At 48.1% G+C, this 22,165-nt stretch overlaps 2 protein-coding genes across 11 annotated transcripts in view; one reads left to right on the top strand and one right to left on the bottom strand.

Annotated features, from left to right (window-relative positions):
* The window catches only part of LOC133490999 (uncharacterized), a 102,184-nt gene that overhangs the window by 29,931 nt on the left and 50,088 nt on the right, over window positions 1-22,165 (bottom strand). The gene's annotated exons all lie outside the window — the stretch shown is intronic.
* olfm1b (olfactomedin 1b) lies at window positions 9-22,131 on the top strand. 2 transcript variants are annotated; one of them, XM_061801801.1, is made up of 6 exons: window positions 9-252; window positions 8,808-8,957; window positions 9,039-9,194; window positions 10,859-11,078; window positions 16,195-16,301; window positions 21,073-22,131. In XM_061801801.1, the coding sequence occupies exons 1-6, from the start codon at window positions 187-189 to the stop codon at window positions 21,745-21,747; spliced, it is 1,374 nt and encodes a 457-aa protein (XP_061657785.1). In that variant the 5' UTR covers window positions 9-186; the 3' UTR covers window positions 21,748-22,131. The 2 variants fall into 2 exon arrangements, with proteins under 2 accessions (XP_061657785.1, XP_061657784.1); XM_061801800.1 differs by lacking the exon at window positions 9-252 and adding an exon at window positions 5,806-6,854.

The raw sequence follows: 22,165 nt of genomic DNA, 5'->3' as shown, positions 1-22,165 counted from the left end.
GCTCACGTTTGGTCACCGAGGCGTCAAAACAACACCTGCAACGCCGAGAAAGAAGACGCGAGGAAGGCGGCGGGGGCGCGGGGGGAAAGAGAGAGGAAAAAAAAAAAAAAAAAACAAGGTGAAGGAGTAGGCTGGGGGGGGGGGGGAGACGAGGACTCCATCCTCGCACTCGGGAAGGCGAGAGAGATGCAACCACCCAGCAGGCTCCTCGCGCTGGTCCTCCTCGTCGTCGTGGCCACGGAACTCACGCAAGTAAGATTTGTTTTATTCTTCCCCCCCCCCCCCTCCAAGATTTTATTTAAAACGCCATTTTGCCCCCCCCACCCCACCCCCGATAACGGTGACATCCGGCCCCTTTAATTGGCTCGGGACGAACGAGCGCAGCAGCGTAATTAACCGGATTACGCATGCAGCCTTGATACTAGCACGACGTGTACTTGCCGAGAAAAACACCGACTGCGTTGAAATCGGCGAGCTGCGTTCGCTCCCCGGGGGCTGTCGTGAGCACGCCCGCTCGCTGCGTTAACGCATAACCGGCAACATTAGTGCACAGTTCAAAAAAAAAAAAAAGGCGTCAAGGTGGCAGGAGGGAGCGCAGAAGAAGTTGTGATGGGGTATGAATGAGTTTGCCATATTTTTCAAAAGTCACGATGTGGGATCGGAAATCGGGAGGCGGAATTATTTTGGGTGACATTTTAGCTAATTATTATTTTTCTTCAAGACGCAAATGTATACGATGGTATTATTAAGGTGATTAGTTTTGCAATACAGTACAGCCTCGGTTCTCGAAAAACGAAAATTTCGAGATTTTTTTTGCTTATGTTTTCGAGCAAAAATCGGCACTCGAACGGCCCCAACAAAACCCGGAAATGACAGAACCCGCCCGGCCAGATCAGCTGACCCACGACGCGCCCTGTTGTGAATTCCCACTAGCCTGAAAAAAGAAAAAAAAAAAAAAAAAAAAAAAAAAACAGAAATGACAGAACGCGCGCGGCGGTTGATTCGGTTTTCGGACAAAACGGTTTTCGAACCGCCTTCGAGAACGGATCGTGGTCAAAAACCGAGGCTCTGCTGTATTATGGGAAAACTGATTTCACAGTACCCTGATGATGCGGGAATGTTAGCTGGCGGCAAAATGTCACACGATCACTTCGAAACGCAAAATCGGTTTTGGTATGAAATTCGTTTTGTGATATTGTGGCAAAATTGGGTTAGAACAGACGGACTGAAAGGCAAAATAGGCCATGAGACAACGAGGCACACCTGGGGGGGGGGGCGCGATTGGTAGACGCGAGGAACGCGGCTAACGAGCGCAACTGGAACCAAAAAGCTAACTAGCAAGGCAAGAACCAGAACAGGCCGACCCAGGAAAACCAGATAAAACGGGAAAGAAAAGTAAATAAACGACAAAAAATGGATACAATTACATTACGTGAATCGTCCGGTAAATTTTTTACTATATTTTGGCAGCGTTGATAAACATACAATCAATATTGCGGTAATGCTAGCTTGTTTTCTTCTCAAATATTACCGGACAGCCGATAAATTGCAACACAGTTTTGCCAATTTCGATTCACGATACGCTACGCAAAATATTCATTTCAACATACTCCATAACTGCCACGAGTCACAGAGGAAGGAACGACTGTTTGGCAACGGTCGCCGGTTTTCGATCGGATTGTCGCACCATCACAATGACTCGATCTGGTGTCATTTTTGCAATATTTCCACAAAATTCACATCAGGATGGGAAGTGCTAGTTGCGCAATATTTTTGCAGCAATCTCAAGACAAAGGCAAAAATGTTAGTTGATTTTCTTTTCAAATATCACATAACTACGTTGCGACAATGTATTTGCTCACGACCTGATAATGCGATTGTGCTGTAACCGTATTTGCAATATTTTCCGGCGATAATCTCACAATACAGCGATTATCTGACCGTTATCACGTCGTCATGGCTGATTTTCTTCCAAATGATCGCATCATTTTCTGTTTTGTGACATCACAGATACTGTATTATTGCAGTCATATTCCCACGATAATCTCGATACCACGAAAAACTATTTCACATCTCCAAGGGTGACAAACGCGGAGTCATTTGCGATCCGATAGCTCTGCGATATTAAATGTCGATAATCACGCGATGTAGCAAGTAGACCGTCATCAAAATATCTCAGTCCTGGCAATCATGCGTACTTGTGATACAATATTATACATCGGAAGCAAAGCAATGATTCGTCACAATATTCACGTGCAGTAAATGAAGGAATATTAAACTTGGACTGTAAACAAAACTCGGAAACTTCTGTCGTGTTTTCACACAAATCTTGAGGTTATTACCACTGAAGCAAATTATTATTTTTTTTTTACATTCATGTTATTTATCATTATTTATTTATTTATTTGTTTGGGGTTTTTTTTTGGGGGGGGGGTCCCCTGTTCTGCTGTTAGATCAACCGGAATGGGGTATATCTCCATCCCTTTATTACCGCAATAGTTTTACCGCGTCACGGCCGAGTTATTCATATTTTTGTTTTTCTTTTGGAGGGCGCGACGGGGATTTCCCGATAGTTACGAAGAACAGATTGCAACAGATCGATACATCAAAACAAAAATATCGCGCGCAAAGAAGCAGATCAGCCCTCGTCGCCACTAGCGAGCCGCGGTAAAAGCTAGAATTAAAAAAAAAAAAAAAAAAAAAAAAACGCGTTGCCGGCGTTGTAGCTCAATTAAAGGGGCTGGACATGTTATGGAGCCATTCCAATCATAATTGATGTTTCAAAAATACAAAAAGTCATTCATCTTTAAATAGCATCAACATTTGCTTTCATAAAAAGCAGGCAAAGATGGAAAACTCCATTGATGAAAGTGTTGCAAGACGAACGTTTGCAACACATCCAAAAGGGAAAACTGCATTTAGTTGACAGGTGTCAAACTCAAGGCCCGGGGGGCCAGATCTGGCCCGCCACATCGTTTTATGTGGCCCGTGGTGGCAAATCAACTTCTGTGATATTCGTGAGAATCTCTTCTAAAACTCTTCGTCATATATCATAAATGATTACATTTAGATGTGTCATTATCCAAGCCCCTTATCCTCACGAGGGTCGCGGGAAAGACGGAGCCTATCCCGGCTAGCTTCGCGCGAAAGGCAGACTACACCCTGAACTGGTCGCCAGTCAGTCGCAGGGCAGATATGGACATAATCACTGTGTGGGAATCGATCCCGCGGTGCCTGCACCAAAAGTAGCCGTGTGGACCACTACACCATCAGTGACTCATACATTTAGATGTTATTAGCATTTTTGTGCAACCAAAAACATTAGCATTGGGTTCTGATTGCAAAATGATTTCAGAAATTTTGTAAGTTTGAGGCAATGAAAGATTTTTATGGTTTCACAGTCATAACGGCCCTCTGAGGGGAAACTGGAACTCCGAGGTTGCCCGTGCCGAAAATGAGTTTGACACCTCTCTGCTTTAGTTGCTCAAAGGTTAGCAGAAAGCGATGCAGTTTAGCTTGTCTTGAATACTTTTTGTTTGTTTGCTAGCTCCAGATGAATGAAATGAAATATTGTTGCACGTTCGTTAGAGACTTTGCGTTCGATTCTGTTTCCGTGAAGACTCCCGTTCGGTTTGTTTGACTCAAAGTTGTGCTCGTTTTGAAAAATATGTTCACTCTGTTGATACAAAATTGGAATTGTTAATTTTCCCCAAAACGGCCACATAAAGTTACCCCCAATTGCTGAATTGTTAATTGTCAGAAAATTGATTTTAAACAGCATTCAATGTTTCGGAAAATGCACACTTGGTTGATTACAAACCGGAAATTGTCGGTAATGTTTCTGAAAACATAACCGGATAATGATTCCCCAAAATTACATTTACATACATTAGATACAGATTACAAAATGATCCTAATTTATAAGATGAGATTTGTTAAAGGCACTAAACCGTTGTTACAACACTTGGAATTGAAAAATATCTCCATATATGTAACGCAGAGGCAGCACGGCGGCTCAGCTGGTAAAGCCTTGGGCTCACAGATCTGAGGTCCCGGGTTCAATCCCAATCCCCGTGCCTGCGTGGCTTTCGTCCAGGCACTCCGGTTTCCTCCCACGTCCCAAAAAGACGCAACGTTAATTGCACACTCCAAATTGCCCGTAGGTGCGATTGTAAGTGCGGCCGTTTGTCTCCATGTGCCCTGCGATTGGCTGGCAACCAGCTCGGGGCGTAATCCCCGCGATCCTCGTGAGGATAAGCGGCAAAGAGAATGGGTGCACGGATGGAAGTGTTGTCATCTCGGGACGCCTCCACGGTGAAAACAATTTCGAGGCCCGCTCGCTCTATCAAAACACGACCCAACAACGGCGGCTATTTGCGGCGTCGGGCGGAAGCCGTCAATCAGTCGATGGGAGGCTAGCGTGTTAGCGTACGTTTCACTCGCGCGGTTTATTCGGGCCAGGGCCGAACGGAATGTCAGCCGGCTGACGGTAAATCGATCGGAGAACGTTCCGCCCGGGGGGGAACCTAGCGCATCAACAATTTCGTATGGAATCGTCGGAGAGAGGAAAATAATGGAAGCCCGGAAAGTGGGCTGATCATTTTGTCCATCACGCGGGCAGAAGGAAGAAAAAAGCAAAACATAACAAAAAAAGCTACATTTGGAGGCTAAATCGTTTTTGGAAAATGTATAAAAAAGAAAAACGTCTACGTTTATGAAATCTCGTACGTTTGGGTCAGTGGCGACGACGTCGTCTTCGAGGTTCGGAAGAAGATGCAGGCTGGCTTCGTTATTGATTAAATTGCATTCTATGTTAAAAAAAAAAAAAAAAAAGACGGGAGCGTTGACGAAAAAAAAACGTGCATGTTCGCTTCATCAAGTATGAAATTAAAAAAAAAAATCCTTAAAGCCGTAACGTCACAAATTTTACAGCCAGTTTGAATACTTTACTAGTTCATACGAAAAGGGTTCAAATTTGAATTCGGAGTGGGCGGCGCTTTGTTGGCGCCGCGCTCGTGGGCCGGGAGCGTGGATGTGTGTGAGCGTCGCCATGGCAACTGCCGTTACTTTTATTTTTTAAAGCGGGACTCGCGTCTTGGAAACTTTCAACGTCTCGGAGTGGGAAAAACGGACCCACTGTTTGCGGCGCGTGTTTAATTGCCGCGATAGAGACCACACGCGGGGGTGACCTCCGCCGGGGCGCCGCGCCCAAAGCCAAAGGTCGCCGGGCGCGGGCAGAATACCCGTTTTACCTTTAAAACGCGTCACGGGAGCTCTGCGGCTATTCCGGGGGTCTCATGCATGATGCATCGCTGCCGTTTTGCAGCCGACGTGGGGAAGTGCAGATATGCGGGACGCAAAAAAAAAAAAAAAAAAAAATTATTATTTCACATGGCTGAATTTTCATTTGAAGAAATATGGTGTGCGATAGCGCACGGCAAACAGACGGGGGCTGATAAAAGAAACAGTCTTTGCCCACCTTCACTCCCCCAAAGCCCGTTCAGGGTTTCGCATCAGAACGGAACGCACCAGGATCAGTACACGAGTATTAAAATGTCACGCGTATTAATTTTTAAGTCACGATCACCTGTTTAGTTGATGGAAAAGCTATGATTGCATTCGGTTATATGAACGGCAACGGAAGAATAAACGGGTTAAATTGTACTTTCCGCCATCTAGTGGAAGAGAAGAGCATGTCGTCGCTCTGCCTGTCACTGTAAGAGCTGGCATAGATAGTTTTTTTTTTTTTTAATTAAATAAATGTAAAAAAAAAATACTTAATATATTTCCAAAAACACAGTGATGTTTAAAAATTCCGTCTAATCCTGAAAAATTAAATTTATTGGGTCACTCCCATTCAATTTTCCCTTGAAGCTCACTTGCAACACTAATGACGGTGGATGGACTTGCAGGCTTGGAGTGCTTGCATTACCAACTTTGGCGTCCAGGTGGCGCCAGAGTACAAGATATTAAAAAGCCCAACGCTCATTAAGGCTTTGAACGCATCTCCGCACTCGTTAAAGAAGCCAAATAACAAGCAGGGAGTCGATTCGGAGGTGGGGGGTGGGGGGGTGCTGCCACAGTGACCGAGAAGCCCCCCCCCCCGTGGGTTTGGCGCGCCTGATGAATCCCTGGTTGTCGTCCCGACTCGGGGACGGTCGAACCGCGATGTGGGGGGGGGGGGGGGTTCCAAACTGAAATAGATTTTTCCGTGAGCCTGGCTGACATCATTGCGTCTGGAGATGGATGCGTAGTAGCTCTCCCCTCCTCCATACCTCCACCGCCCCCCCCCCCCTCCCCAATCGCTCACATCCACTCGGAGTGTGCTGCCTCTTAATGACGGCTGGCGGGAGGCGGGTTGTGGGCGTGAAGCAAATAGTAAAGGGGCGCATCGGAGAGAGGGACCCAGTGCGCGGGAGAAAGCCGAGCCACGCGCAGGATCCCGCACCGTCCCTGTTTCCTAACAACCCCCCCCCCCCCCTCCTCCTCGAAGAAAAAAAAATACAAAAATAAATTCCACTGGATCAAGTTACGTTCCAAGAAGAAGATGCTGGAGGAAGGAAGAACCCGACCGGAGACCCGGTGCGAAACGGTGAGCCAGCCCGGGCTTGGCGAACCCCGCTCAAAGCAAATCTTCCCCGGAGTCGTTCGGATGAAGACGGCGTGAGTGGAGGGGCACTTCGGGGGGGGGGGGGTGGAAGATGTCAGTGCCGCTGCTCAAGATCGGCGTGGTGCTGAGCACCATGGCGATGATCACCAACTGGATGTCGCAGACGCTCCCCTCTCTGGTGGGGCTCAACACCACCAAGCTGACGACGGCGCAGGGAGGCTACCTGGACCGGAGCACCGGCGGAGTAAGTCGGCAACTCTTTCTTCCTCTTTTTTTTTTTTTGTTTTTTAACCACTGACGGGCAACTTCATCTCTTGCGAGAATCCTGATGAAAATGTGACCAAAACCCATCAAAATGACCCAAAAACCCGACCACAGCCTCTCGGTTGTGTCGCTTTCCCGTCCCGGAGCCACGCTTACGAATCGGGCTCGTCTGCATCTTCCATCAGCTGATGAGAGTCTGACAGCAATTAAGGCTTTGAACCCGTCAGAAATATCGAGACCGGCGCTCCGGCTGCGGGTTTTCCACCTCCGAGCAGGTCTCCCCCGAGGGGGCTCATCTGCATCTTCGACCAGCTGATTGTCTCATGGGGGGGGGGGGGGAAGAGACTGTGGCTAAACCTCAACTGAACCAATCAAATCCAATATTCCGGACTCGGTTTCAAGGAAATCTCTTCAACCGGCGGATGAGCGTGTGTGTTGAAAAACTGGGAAGAGAAAAATCTAATCAAATAGCAGTTCAACCTCAATAGTCTGAATTTTTGCTCGTAGGTGTTTGATTGTTGGTCTGGCCACGTCATCTTTGATTGATCCAGGACAAAAATCAGATCCGATGTTCCAAGTATTTTCCTCCGCTCGGCCCTGGGAAGGGGGGGGGGTCGTTTTCCGAGCGGGCATCTCCTTTGTTGCCAGCAAACCTTTTTCCAATTCGTTTTGCGGCTTCCTCCCACCGACGGAATCAGCGGGTGCGCACGGGATTTGCACTCAGTCGGTCAGAAAATTTTCCTCTGTGAATAAACGATTCCAGCTCGCTCCAAAAACAACTGATTGTTTGGCGGATCCACCGAGATTCAGTGGCTGATTCAGAGACTGATTGGGATTGGGGGCTTCGGTTTCTTCTTATCGGTCTCCAATCTTCCCCATTTTGGAAATTCCGAAGACAATGTCGTTCACCTTTCAAGTCAATGGGCCCCAAATGATTTCTATTTTTTACTACAAATAATGTATCTTTGCTCATCTATGCCAGCGACATATAGTGATAAGCAGAACAATGACTTTCATTTCCACTAGATGGCAGAAGGCCAAAGGTTATGATCCGAAAAATTCAATCCCTTCAAGGTTATTTGTTCCACAAACCAAAAAAACGACCAAAAGACTCAACTTCCGGTAAAGACCCAGGCTAAAGTTAGGTCATCCCAGACATACACGCATTTTCGTCTCACTTCCTTGACGCAAATTACTACTTTCCTATTCCCATCCATCCATCCATCCATCATCGACTGCCAAAAATCTGACTAGCGATTAATTGGCTTCAAAATTTAAAAGTCGTGGCGGAGTCGTAAAATCGTTGTGGACCACTAATCGGTTCAACGCTGACTACAAACTTTATATACAGGTGGACCTTGGACCTGTGACGTTAGGAATCTGATCCGTCAAAAAAAGTCCATCCATACATCCATTATCAACCGCTTTTCCGGGTCGGGTCGCGGTGGAAGTAGCTTCAGCAGAGATACCCAGACTTCCCTTTCCCCAGCCACTTCTTCCAGCTCTTCCGGAGGGATCCCGAGGCGTTCCCAAGCCGGCCGAGAGACATAGAGTCTCTCCAGCGTGTCCTGGGTCGTCCCCGGGGTCTCTTTCCGGTGGGACGTGCCCGGAACACCTCACCAGGGTCCGGATCAGATGCCCCAGCCACTTCATCTGGCTCCTCTCAACCCGGAGGAGTAGCGGCTCGACACTGAGCCCCTCCCGGATGACCGAGCTTCTCACCCGTTCTCTAAGGGAGAGCCCGCACACCCTGCGGAGGAACCTCATTTTAGCCGCTTGTATCCGGGATCTTGTTCTTTCCTATTCCCCCCTCGACAAAGACTCCAAGACTCACCAGGTGGCCCCTTTGAGCACCTTTCAAACCAAAACCCTTTGTCATTATTTGACTGCGCATACAACGAGATAACGGCACGGCCCTTTTTCCGCCGCTCAGGTGCTGCCGGCAAACCCGGAGGAGTCGTGGCAGGTTTACAGTTCGGGCCAAGACGGCGAGGGTAGGTGCGTCTGCACCGTGGTGGCGCCGCAACAGTCCATGTGCTCCAGGGATGCCCGCACCAAACAACTGAGGCACCTGCTGGAGAAGGTAACCCGACTCTGAAAACTGCCACCGAAATTTAAAAAAAAAAAAAAAGGTAGCCGACGCATCACAAGAGTTCCCCCGCAGGTCCAGAACATGACCCAGTCCATCCAGGTCCTGGACCAGAGAACGCAGAGGGAGCTCCAGTACGTGGAGAAGATGGAGGTGCAACTCCGCGGCCTGCAGACTAAGTTCAGGCAGGTGGAGGAGAACCACATGCAGAACATCGCCAAGCAATACAAGGTGAGCACATGGGAGGGAGCGAGGGAGGGGGGGGGGGTGTTCCAGCTCGTCTTTGGGGAGGGGCCGGTCTCACCCTGCATGCCACGCCCATATGCACGCTACTGTCGGTCCAAAAATTTGAGCGTCACCCGAGCATTTCGACGCCGTTGCACGGAAATCAACTTTATCAACATTTATATACACGCTACAACGCCAAAGTTTGGGGGTCTTTTGGAAATGTATTTTTGCAAGACCTTAACAATGTCTACACTGTTGTTCAAATTGAATATCATAACATACAAACATTTGAAAATTTCCCCGTTGACCCCTGCCCTTTTCAACCGTGTCCAAAACAAGGACGTTTTGAAGTGGTCTGGAGCTTTTTAACAATAGTGCACGTGATTACTGATCTGTATGCGCAACAATAATTCATACTCGCTCCCCAGACAATGGTCCAAACTTCAAAGAAATCTGAACATAATAGCGCTAGCTACTGTTGGGCAGCGGGAACATGTTAGCATCACAAAAGAACCGCTAACTTCTTGCGCGTCAGTCAAAGTGCGAGCTAGCGGTTTAAATTGACATTCCTGGTGAATCCCAAATTGGACCTGGACTCTCTCTCGCCCCACCTGCATGCTCAACACCGCAACGCCCCACCCATCACGTGCATGCGATTACCGTTTTTTCCTGTGCGGAAAAAAATGCAATTTTGCGCGTTTTGTTTGTCTGCTAGCGAGGTTAGCAAGCCGCAATCAACAGCCTGTCATTTTCTTGCTTACAGGGCTAACTTTAAGACATGTAAAGCGAGAGAGAGAGAGAGAGAGAGAGAGAGAGAAAGAGAGAGAAACAAAGAGCCACAGGGAAGAAGAGGCAGGTCAAAATCCAGATTCCCCCCCCCCCCCCCCCGACCTTCCCACTTTATCCCAGTGAGACCTTTTTTAGTGGGAGTGGGGGCAGTTCATTTAGCCGCCATTAAGCGCCAGACCAGCCCCAGCCCACACCACTGATCTCTTCCTGCATGTTTTTCTTATTGCTGTCCCCCCCCCCCCATCCCCAGACTCCACCCCCCGCCTCTACTTTTATTTCCAAATATATGTAATTGATTAATCTCTTAATTGTTGTTAGTTCATTCTACTTGCTTTGGAGCTTTTGTCTATGCATATTTGGTTACGCAACAAACCCCCCCCCCCCCCAAAAAAAAAAAAAAGTTGGAAAAAAAACCAGAGTAAAATTCCAGTTCTGTGTGACATGTAAAAAAAAATTAAATATAAAAAAAAAAAAAAACAAAAGCATGTAACCCTTCCTACAATGTTGCATTTTAAAAAAAAAAAAAGACAATGACCAATAAAGATTTTTCCCAATTGTTGCTGTTGTACCGAGGCCTTGCTTTTTTTGATTTTTATTTTTGTTTTGTTTTGTTTAAAGCGGCTGGTCACCGCCGGGACGGATCATCGAGAACAAAAAAAAAAAAAAATCGTTGGGGTTTGTGCTCGCACACACGAACACACATACGCACTCGCTTTGAGACACACAAGGGGCGGGGGTTGGTGGCAGGTTAGCGTTAGCGTAGCCAGGAAAAGGCAGTTTTTCTTGTATTTTCTTTGGCCGGCGTCTGGGCGGGAGGGAGGCGGTCTCGGTCTTGCGACGCGCCTGACACTCAACCGAGCTTATTCTAATCCTTTCAGGCCATAAAGGCGAAAATGGAGGAGCTTAGGCCGTTGATACCGGTGTTGGTGGAGTACAAGGCCGATGCCAAATTGGTATTGCAGTTTAAGGAGGAGGTCCAGAATCTGACGTCAGTGCTAAGCGGGCTGCAGGAGGAGATGGGGGCCTATGACTACGAGGAGCTCCACAGCCGGGTGTCAAATCTCGAGGAGAGGCTGCGGGCGTGCATGCAAAAATTGGGTAGGCCACAGACGCAGACGCCGACACGTGCACGCAAACACAAACGCCGTTCAACGACGGGCGGAAGAGAATTCAAACGCGCGTCTCCATTTTCGCGTGACTTGAGCGAAATGACTGGTTGATTATTATTTATGGTCCTGATCAAATCCTTTTCATTCGGGTTTCCTAAGCGAATTTGATGAATAGTGAGAGTAATATTTTGGTGCATTGGCGAATTAATGTCAGCGTAGCAAAAGTTGGAGACGCGAACATTCTTTAACAGGGGGCTCCATTTGTCTTTTCGCTTCTAACTGAAGAAATCCGCGAGCATTACGCGCGCGCCCATTTCAGGCAGTTTGTGGGGGAATTAAAAAAAAAAAGAAAAATAAAAACGACAAATCGGCTCCCGGCCAGAGTGAAAGACGGGAGCGTTCTCGACGGGATTCTTAGCGATCATCATGAATTTCGTGACAACCTTTTCCAGAATGTTTCACACAATTATAGTTCACACCCACTTTCAAAAATAATCAACGCGTTAATTGCGAGTTATCAAAAAAACAACGGGCCTGGACATGTTTGCATCCTCACATGACGGGTTGGCGATGTAAACAAACGGCAATTAAACAGACGGCAGCAGTTGCACTAAAACGCCCAGGCACGGACGGAATTTGAGCAAACGGGGTAAGTTTTAGCAATTTTGCATACGTTTCTTTTTTAAAAAGCAAATTTGCATCAGTACCGTAATTTCCGGCCTACAAGCCGCGACTTTTTTCACACGCTTTCAACCCTGCGGTTTATGCGTCGGTGCGGCTAATTTGTGCATTTTTTTCTAACGGCCGCAAGGGGCACTCGAGCGGAAAAGGTAAGAGTGAGACCGGCGGAATATATGTGCCAAGGAAGTGACTTTCACCGGTCTGGCCCTGTTAGCGCGGCGCTAGAGTTAGCATGGTGCTCGTGTTAGCGCAGTGCTAGCATGGCGCTAGCATGAGCGTTAAAACTATGTGTACTATCTTTCTTTGTAATTATCTCGTGTTTCAATGTGGGCACTTGCGGCACTAACGCAGCTGCGGCGTATGTATGTACCAAATAGTATTTCCTTTACAAATGTACTGGGTGAGGCTTATAACCAGGTGCGCTCTTTAGGCCGGGAATTACGGTACATGTTTCATGCTCACAGTGAGGTGTTTTGACGCCATTCCCATCCTGCACAAACAACACAAATTGAGGAGATGACTACGATGTGGCGCAACATTTGGTGCTTTCGGTATTCCGGCTCCGCGACGCAAAAATCTGAAGAAAAAAAAAAAAAACCCCGCCGATGATAAATGCCTCGGCCGCCCGCGAAGTCCTTTTGCTTTCCAGCCCGTCCGCCAGCGTCTTCGCACCTCTGTCGCAAGTCCCGGCGCTAATGGATGCACACCCACACTCGACTGAATAAGACGGCAGCAGCACGGACACGGAGCGAATGGCGGGTATCTGAAGTGTGCCCCCCCCCTCCTCATATCATCACTACTACTATTATTATTATGAATAATAATATGACTCACTTTACGAGAGGCACTTTTCAGGAACGATTTTGGCCAGACAAGCTTTTGGACCGTAGTCACCAAATTAATCTCTGCGCCATCTGACCTGCTCATTTAATCTGCAAACATACATTATGCATTTTTTTGTTTTTTTTTTTTTTGTTTTAAATGGGGGGGGGGGTTAATCGTGAAATGTGTTCCTTAATGTCTACAAGAAACCGATTTTGAAAGAAGAGGGTTTTTTTTTTTTTTTCCTGGAGAACACGTGATCCTGGCAACGCACCAGTCAGAACCGATGCAGAGATCACCTCAAGAAGAAAAACACCATAGAGGGAACATTCAAGATCGGGAACATTTGGGATCAAGGATTATGTTTTTGAATAAACTGAAAAAGAGACTCCGATTCAAAAGTTTGATTTTAAGATTCGCTTCACCCAAGTAACGACGTTTGAAAATCAGCACGGACGCAATTTGGATGTACGCCACAGTAACTTTGGATTTGCTTGAAACTTGAAGGTCAAGACTTGAGGCTTCTGTTTGTTTTACCAACCCCCCCCCCCCCCCACACACACACCCGGTCTGAAGCGAGCAGAGCTGACGCTTGTTGCGCAGTTTGTGCGTGCTCACAAGACAAGAAGAGATCAAAGACGAGGTCGCCCGGCGAGGGACGGCAGAATCGAGGCCCGCCGACGCTTTCAAGTGCGCTCGAAAAGGCGCCGCCGCGCTCCTTGTTGCCCGGATTTCATCTTGAAGGTCAATAAGCCGGCATAAGCAGCAGAACAGAAGACGAAGGGGAGGAAGAAAGGAACAAGTCCAATTGAAATTGCGAGTCCCGATGAACTGGGCCCTTGGGAGCATTGGGACAAAATCTCAGTTCTTTCCAGAAAGACCATATAAAACCGTTACGAGAGTTTTGGGGTTTTTTTTTTTTTTACGGTGAGTCATCGAATTTCAACGGAATGTTCTGTGCACACTCAACTTAGCCTTCCTGGTCTACGAGACTTAACTGATTTGGTATCAATCAATTTTTCAGATAAATTGATCTATGGAGGACCCTTGGAAATGACCCTCAAATGGTTTTAAACCAAAATCGCAGACCCAGTTTCTTGAGACTTTTTTGTGGGTCTGCTAAAGACACATGTCTACCAAAATGGAGTCACTGCCTGCCTTTGGTGCGGGCAGTGTGGGATTGCTTCCTATCTGCCCTGCGACGGACTGGCGACAAGTTCAGGGCGTAGTCTGGCTTTTGCCTGAAGCCAGCTGGGATAGGCTCTCGCTTTCCCGCAACCCTTGCGAGGATAAGCGGCTTGGATAATGACATGTCTACCAAATATCATGTTCCTAAATGAAGCAGGCTTTGGGAACTCAGCGCAAGTTTGTCTTTGAAGGACCCCTGGAAATGGCCGGAATGGCTCTAAAATTGCAACTTCAAAGCAACATGGCGGACTTCCTGTGACTCTTTCTTTGTGGGTCTACTAAATAAGTATTTCCTGGTTCCAAAATGGTTGCTTCAAACCAAACCCGCAGACGTCGGGATTTCCTTGAGTCCCGCTCATGATCGACGTGCCTACCAAATTTCATTTCACTGCCTTCAATCAATCAATTCAGCGATGTTTGCAGCGACAGCAACAGGACAAGAAACGACAAGTCCTTCAAGCTTTTGTTGCATAGTGGCAGAGAGCGCCGGACGGGGCGGGGCACGCCGGACATCGATCAAAAAGGACAATAATCAAATCGGTAAATCACCAGCCGTCACGTGCCAACAACGTGAGCGAGCGCTTGGGGGCTAATCGTCAATCGCCGACGCTGACGAATGAGGCAGGAAGTCCATCCCCGGTGCACGCTAGCCATCATTCTTCTTCCTTCACGCCGGGGCCGGGGTGAGAAGTCGACTATTAATGTGCTTCTCAATGCTTTCGAACAAATACTTACGTCAACGGTTCCGGATAAATAAGTTCCCCGGATTGATGCGTTCCGAATAGCAGAGCCGTGTCAGCAACTGGACGTGTCGCATAGTAGATTAAGGCTCGCCGTATATAAATAGTGCGCATCTGTCAAGTATTCGCAGCGCTTCACTTTTCCCGCATTTTTTGTTGTCACGGGCCTCATTCTAAAATGCATTACATTCATTTCAGAAAAATCTAAAGCAAATCATAATGAGAATGCGGGGAGGGGGGGGGGGATTCCCCCCTTTTCAGATGGATTACAATTAAATGTCTTCCATTCTAAATTTGACACACCACAGAAAAATGTTGTCGGCAAAAATAATAATTCAAGACCGTCTCTGATCTCAAACGCCTGACTGGTCTGAGACCGCAACCCGCTCGAGTGTCAATTAAAGACCACCACGACAACCTCCTGGTGGAAACAGACACTACTTAATCCGAGCTGGTTTCTATAGCCGACGTGTCCCTGCATGCCGAATTACCACAGCGACAAAGTCTCTCACCAATTTGTGCCAAAAAATCCCAATGACATCAAGTATGAACACTTGTCAAAAATGAATTATTATAGCTGCATCTAACCACAGTCCGGCACCGTTTCTTCACCAAACCGCTCACCCGGAACCGTGGCTTTCCCTCCGCTTACCTTTGACCTCCGTACGTTCGGCCCAGCGGGGGATTTCGACCCTCTCTCGATTTTACGAGCTGCCGACGGGCGTCGTTAAGAAGGATATTAGCATGAAAAGTGGATTGCGGGTCGGTGGGGGTGCCTCACGGGCTGTCTCGGAGCACAAAAGCGGCGGCCGTCTTGAAAATGGAGGCGTAATTGGAGAAAATAAATGAATTATTAAGTAGACCGTGGACGTATTGCTTCATTCTAATCCTGTTGAGGATTATGTAAGAGCCTCAACACCCCCCCCCCCCCCCGCTGCCGCTGATAGTAAATGCTGTGCACAACAACAGTAAATCATCGCTTACTCTTATGAAGGCATTTCCTTTGAAATGAATCGATCGTCACGATGATTCAGCGCTACGAAGCCGATCCTTTTGCATGCTTGGACTCGGAAGCAGAAGCTAGCCTGACTTGATAGCCGAGGGCGACGCCCAAGTAAAATATCTGCAGCACTTAACAGCGGGGGAGATTTTTGGAGCCTTGAGAGCGTCGAGGAGATGTACATTGAGCAGATAATGACTGGAAATTTGTGGCTAACGGCGAGCCGCAACAGGCCATCGGGACTTGCTCTTTGAATTAGCGGCACGGAACGGCTCATTACGAATTAACTCATCCAAACCGCCTCATTGACATTTGCCTGAGCGAAACGGCGTCCCAAGGAACGGGCCGCTTAACGGCAAGCGCTTTACACTCCCGAGCCGATCCGTTCTCATTAAAGTCGGTCCCGCTCTTCGTGTTGGAGCGGCGAACGCAAGTTTTTGTCAAGTTCACACCGAGAACTCAATCGTCGCCAATTAAACGCGGCCCGTGTGAGCGGAATAACAACGGCAATCTATTGACCGCAACAAAGACAAAGAGAGGGGCCGGATGGACGGCGGCTCCCTCAGCCTTCACGCTAACTCGCTTGGATGTCACGCAAATGAAATCTTTAAGACAAAGCGGCCCCCGGATGGCTCGCTTTCGGCCGCCGTCTCCTCAACTCCTGTCCTTTGCAGCGTGCGGCAAACTGACCGGTATCAGCGACCCCATCACCGTCAAGACATCGGGGTCCAGGTTCGGCTCCTGGATGACGGACCCCCTGGCGCCTGAAGGAGACACGCGGGTACGTAATGTGTTTCAACTTGTATCTGTGCTGTGTGCTAACTTGTGAGCGTTACGGTAGCGTCAGAGGGCGCAATGGTCCCTTGACTTGGCTTTTTATTCATTCTGTGATAAAACTCGTAAATCAATTCACTTCTATATCGGAATAATTTCTTCCCCGCTCAAATCCTAATCCATTCCAGTCCCCAAAAACAAGTCCTTTCGGCCATCTATCGATTTTCTCCAATTCCCCGCTTCCCTTCCCTCTCACCCTTGAAAAAGAAAAACGCGAAAATGTAATAAACCGGTTCGGTGCGGCGCAATTACTGTACATTGCAAAAAGCCGGTAGCGATAGCAACGTTTGTGTTGTATGTGTTCCTTTAAGGGGCATGACAGGAGAAGCTGTCCTCGGTATGCCTTAACTGCTACCTTGGGCAATTCGAAACATTTCAGGGGGTGTTAATTACTTTTTCTCCCCCTTCTATTCACAGAAGGGCTCAGTCCAAATCCCCGTAATGATTGCGTGTCTTACGTAACGAGCTACTACCAGAACATGGAAACTGCAAGAGGAAGTAGCTCTTTGCACATGACGTACAAAAAGTTGAGCTGACATCTTGTTAGCGTTAGTAGCAGAGCCGAGACTGGAAGCAGAAGCGAGCGGCTTGCGGCGCATCAAGTCGGGAACATTATCCAGAAGCTTGTTTGCTTGGAGTGAGCTAGCAAAAAATACATCAAAAAGAAGCTCGCTGGCTGCGTCTGCAGAAAGCAAACCGGCTAAAGCCTCTCCGACAAACCAACCGACGAGCGTCTGCGGATTCGGGGTTTGGGTTGGCGCCCGTCGGCCTTTGTCGGCAGCTTTTCGGAACCCCGCTGAGGCGGCCGAGAGGCCAAAGGAGCAAAAACAGAATTTCATTTAGATTCTTCATTGGATTATACCTGAATGAGGTCAACTGGTTTGTGCGCCTTGCCGAGCAGATCATCGACAAGCTTAAGCAGGTGTCGAGGTTATTGCCATCCGAGTCGATTTTCATGCAAGAAATATTTATCACCTGGCAATGGAGTCTCGCCCCCCCAAAAATCCGAAAACGTGACCAGACCCGTGAGAGGCAGTGTATCCAGACTGCGGCGCAAGAACAAGCCATGCTAGCTACCGAGCTGGAATCTGGTAATGCCGTTAGATCTTCAGTCAGATCCTGATTAGCTACTTTCACGTTCTAAATGACACCAAGTGAGGTCCTGGGTTCAATCCCGGACCCGCCTGTGTGGAGTTTGCATGTTCTCCCCGTGCCTGCGTGGGTTTTCTCCGGGCACTCCGGTTTCCTCCCACATTCCAAAAACATGGAACGTTAATTTGACACTCTAAATTGCCCCAAGGTGTGATTGTGAGTGCGGCCGTTTGTCTCGATGTGCCCCGCGATTGGCCGGCAACCGGTTCAGGGTGTACCCCGCCCCCTCCCCGTTGACAGCTGGGATAGGCTCCAGCACTCCCTGCGACCCTCGTGAGGATAAGCAGCAAAGAAGCTGGGTGGATAACAGTAAGTGGCGTTGATAAGCATGCACTTGATAAGAGTTGTTGATCATAAAAATTAAACAAGGTTCAAATTCAATGCGGTCACCCTGACCGTTTTCACGAGGATTTTGTTTGTTGACTTCGTCTGGAGCTGAGATCAAAATATTCCGGTTTATCCTGAGCTTAAAAAACAAAACAAAAAACCACCAAGAAGATCAAAAAAGAAGAACGAGATGCAAAGCCCAAATAGATCCACGGTCAGACGTTCACAATCCAACGAGAAAATGCAAATGCAGAGGGTAGAAATCTTTGTGGATTTAAGCAGGCGCAGCGCAGCGCAGCGGACGAGTAAAGGTGAGAGCGGGAAGTCAACATTTTATTGGCGGCGAAACAAGAGCACTTCACTTGGCCCCCGCGACGGCGACCCAACTTTCAATGTCACGTCGGGACGACGCGATGCAAATTGCTTCCTGGAGGCTGCGTCAACTTGCAAATTGCTGACCTAATGTTATATTTAGCGCGCTGTCAAGGCTACCTGGAAACAAATTCATAAGCGGATCACATGAAAGATCTGCTGCGCTATTCTCGGAGGAGCGGGAAAACGAAGGATGCCGTCAGGTGACATTGATATGACGCGACCTTTGGCTTCTTCGCATTGCCCGTTCTAATTTAAAAAAAACAAAGACGGGAAAAAATTGCCGTTTTCAAATGTAACACAATGCCAGAATTGTCATATTTTCATTTTTCAGTTTCATCATTAATTAATGACTCCGGAGGTTTGGTAACGAGGATCAGAAAAAGACACGTTAGCTTGTTAGCCAACACAAGTAGTCGGGATCATGAACCAAACGGTTGCTTTATTATTTATTAGAACCAACGATAAACATGTTTGAAATGTTATTGTCGCCAATTTCCTGCATTAAGTCTGACAGAAAACACCCCCCACCACGTCATATTCATACGCACGCGTGTATAAAAAATGAAAATACCAGTCTTACCCCAAGTCAAACATTTAACATATTACCCGCGTCAGTTATTAATTTATAAGCAGGGTTCCTTTCCATATTCGCAATTGGCTACTTGCGTATTGACACGTTCGCGGATGTCAAATCCAGCCGTCCGTTTTCTTTGCCGCTTATCCTCACGAGGGTCGCGGGGAGCGCTGGAGCCTACCCCGGCTGTCGACGGGCAGGGGGCGGGGTACGCCCTGAACTGGTCGCCGGCCAATCGCAGGGCACATCGAGACAAACGGCCGCACTCACAATCACACCTATGGTCAATTTAGAGTGTCTGATTAATGTTGCACTATTTTTGGGATGTGGGAGGAAACCGGAGTGCCCGGAGAAAACCCACGCAGGGACGGGGAGAACATGCAAAACTCCACATAAGCGGGGCCGGGATCGAACCCGGGACCTCAGAACCGTGAGGCCAACACATTACCAGCCGAATCCACCGTGGCGCCCTGTCACATCCATATTTTCTGTTTTTGTGCTCAGGCCAAAGCCATGCATATAATACAAGTATTTCTTTGTTATCAGACTGTGTCAATGTGAGTTGAGGAGCTTCATGTATGGTTTCCTGCCATATAAATAACCTGACGGTTATTGCGGGGGGGGGAGGGGGGGGGGGGGGCAATTAAAATGGCTTCAAAGAGCACTTTTCCAGCGGAGTGGCAGGTGCTCGGCGGGATGTCGGCAGCTGTCTCGGGGAAGCGTTTGAGCCTCCGGCGCAGAACGGGAACGGCGGCGGTCGGGGCAAAGCCGCTGAGAAGGCGCCCGGCCCGGTGCCGCCTCGCAGATGTCAACCTCCGCCGGATCTCGGCGCCGCGCTAACTTAATTGGGACGCGTGTTTACTGTGTAATTTGATCCGTTCGACGCGAGTGAGCCGCTTGCAAAAAAAAAAAAAAGAAGGAGGTCGTCGCAAAAGCAAGTGCCGGGGGAATGCTCCGACTTGAGCTGAAACTTATCTATTAATTTCGAGCTGTGCTTTTATTTTTATGTAAATATTGGCAGACACGGCTATCTTCACCACAAATATTACTTTCTTTGCCGTTTGTTTGGATTGTTTCTCCCTATTGGCAACATGGTGAGATAAAATTTGTCATTTTGAATGAAATGATACTCTTATTTGACCCGGTTTCTACCAAAACCAGTTTTTTTTTTTTTAACGCTTTGTTGGGGTGCTCGTCGCAACCGATACCCGTAAGTGCATTTTTTTGTAGGGTGAAGCTCGATTCACTGCTGTCTGGGGATTGGTTGACGGAATAGTCCGGCTCCATTCCATGATAAAATGGTATCAGTTTAATTTCACCAAAAGGTTCACAAGTACTGTCAGTACAACGTACCTGGTATCGCAGCACAAGGGTAAATTGTCTGGAAATACGTCACGGTGTACCCGATAGTTCTACAGACCGCCACAAACCACATTCAAGCAAACTGAAGTTGGTGCTCATCCATTTTAGGATTGTTTGTACTAATACTATTATTTTGGTATCGTGGTAGTTAAATACCATTATTCGGTATTCCTGTTCCGGATTTGGTGATCTGTCTTTTTTAGCCGGTTGGAACATGTGTACGATTCACACGAGTGGCTCTTTGAAACCCGCTCGCCGCCATTTGCAAATTGTTGACACCGACGTGTCACCTTAAATTAGGGCTGACGGGTGCGCACGCCGCCGAAATCCTGCGGCGGCGCCAAAGGAAAAGGTCAGCGTTCTGACAGCGGGAAAACGGAGTTTAGAGGGTAAAAAAAAAAAAACCATCTCTATTATTTAGCCAGCCACCGTCGGTCTGTTCTTACAGCCCGGGATCCAGTTTGCCGATCAATAAATTGATATTAGGAAGCGTGACGAGGGAGGGTCAATGTTCTGTTGTTGGTTAAAGATGTTTAACCTCGTGCGGTCCCAGTTTGACGCAAGTCCCCTCATCGACCAGCCTGAATTGAGTTCGTCGTGAGCACCATTTTGGTTCAATTAGCCGGCGGTGACATTTGCAGTCTGGCTGCAGAGGGCCGAAGGGTTGGACTCAAGATGGACGCCTCGGAGTGTCTAGAAGGATCCACTACAGCCGCAAAATACCTCAAGTATCTGAAGTTCACTCGTAACTTGACGTTAGTCTCAAAACAAGGTAGAAGGGGAGGGGGGGGGGGGGAGCCACATTTAAGTCAAGGTACTACTATCTGCCTCTCTTCTATCTATCTATCTATCTATCTGTTGGCTCAGATTATAGAACCCAATCCTCAGTGGTCTTAGTGGTCTCCTTTGTGTCTGCTGTGACTCGCAGGTCTGGTACATGGACGGTTATCACAACAACCGCTTCGTGCGGGAGTACAAGTCCATGCAGGACTTCATGACGTCGGACAACTTCACCTCGCACCGGCTCCCCCACCCGTGGTCCGGGACGGGCCAGGTGGTCTACAACGGCTCCATCTACTTCAACAAGTTCCAGAGCCACGTCATCATCAAGTTCGACTTCCGCACCTCCGCCATCAGCAAGTCGCGGCAGCTCGACTACGCCGGCTTCAACAACGCCTACCACTACGCGTGGGGGGGCCACTCCGACATCGACCTGATGGTGGACGAGGGGGGCCTGTGGGCGGTCTACGCCACCAACCAGAACGCCGGCAACATCGTCATCAGCAAGCTGAACCCCAACACGCTGCAGATCGTCAAGAGCTGGACCACCAACCACCCCAAAAGGAGCGCCGGCGAGTCCTTCATGATCTGCGGCACGCTCTACGTCACCAACGGATACTCGGGAGGCACCAAGGTCTACTACGCCTACTCCACCAACTCTTCCACGTACGAGTACATAGACATCGCCTTCCAGAACAAGTACTCGCACATCTCCATGCTGGACTACAACCCGCGGGACCGCGCCCTGTACGCCTGGAACAACGGGCACCAGGTGCTCTACAACGTCACGCTCTTCCACGTCATCCGCTCGGAGGAACTGTAAAAGCGCGGTAAGACGGCGGCGTGCGATGACGTGTCTGCGAAAGACTGAATGTACACCGAGGACTTTGGGGGGGGGGGGAGTATATATATATATATATCTAAAAATATCAGATTGTTAGATTCCACAGATAAAATTTGTATATTTCAACAAAAGATTGTACTACGACTGTACTAGCTAGCCAATAGTTACCATTTTCTAGTTGCCATCCGTTTTTTTTTTTGGCAGTTCGGAATGAAAACCTTTGTTGAACCATGTAGAAAATGATTGTAAAACTAGACATATATATATAAAAGATAGAAATACGTGTATATCAGATTTCAAATCGTACAAAACGACAGATGCCAAAAAAAGTCAAAAAGAAAAAACATGCCTTCCCCCCCTCCACCTCCCATCATCAACCTACACTTAATGGTTGTGA

The sequence above is a fragment of the Syngnathoides biaculeatus genome, chromosome 17 (assembly GCF_019802595.1).
Source record: "Syngnathoides biaculeatus isolate LvHL_M chromosome 17, ASM1980259v1, whole genome shotgun sequence".
NCBI classification, from domain to species: domain Eukaryota; kingdom Metazoa; phylum Chordata; class Actinopteri; order Syngnathiformes; family Syngnathidae; genus Syngnathoides; species Syngnathoides biaculeatus.
Note: the sequence above shows the minus strand (reverse complement) of the source record. Positions and strands in the feature narration are given on the sequence as shown.

Coding starts and splice junctions, on each gene's coding strand:
- olfm1b (XM_061801800.1), top strand. CDS start 6,702: ATGTCAGTGCCGCTGCTCAAGATCGGCGTGGTGCTGAGCACCATGGCG. Junction 6,855..8,807: donor TGGACCGGAGCACCGGCGGA/GTAAGTCGGCAA, acceptor TCCGCCGCTCAG/GTGCTGCCGGCAAACCCGGA. Junction 9,195..10,858: donor ACATCGCCAAGCAATACAAG/GTGAGCACATGG, acceptor TAATCCTTTCAG/GCCATAAAGGCGAAAATGGA.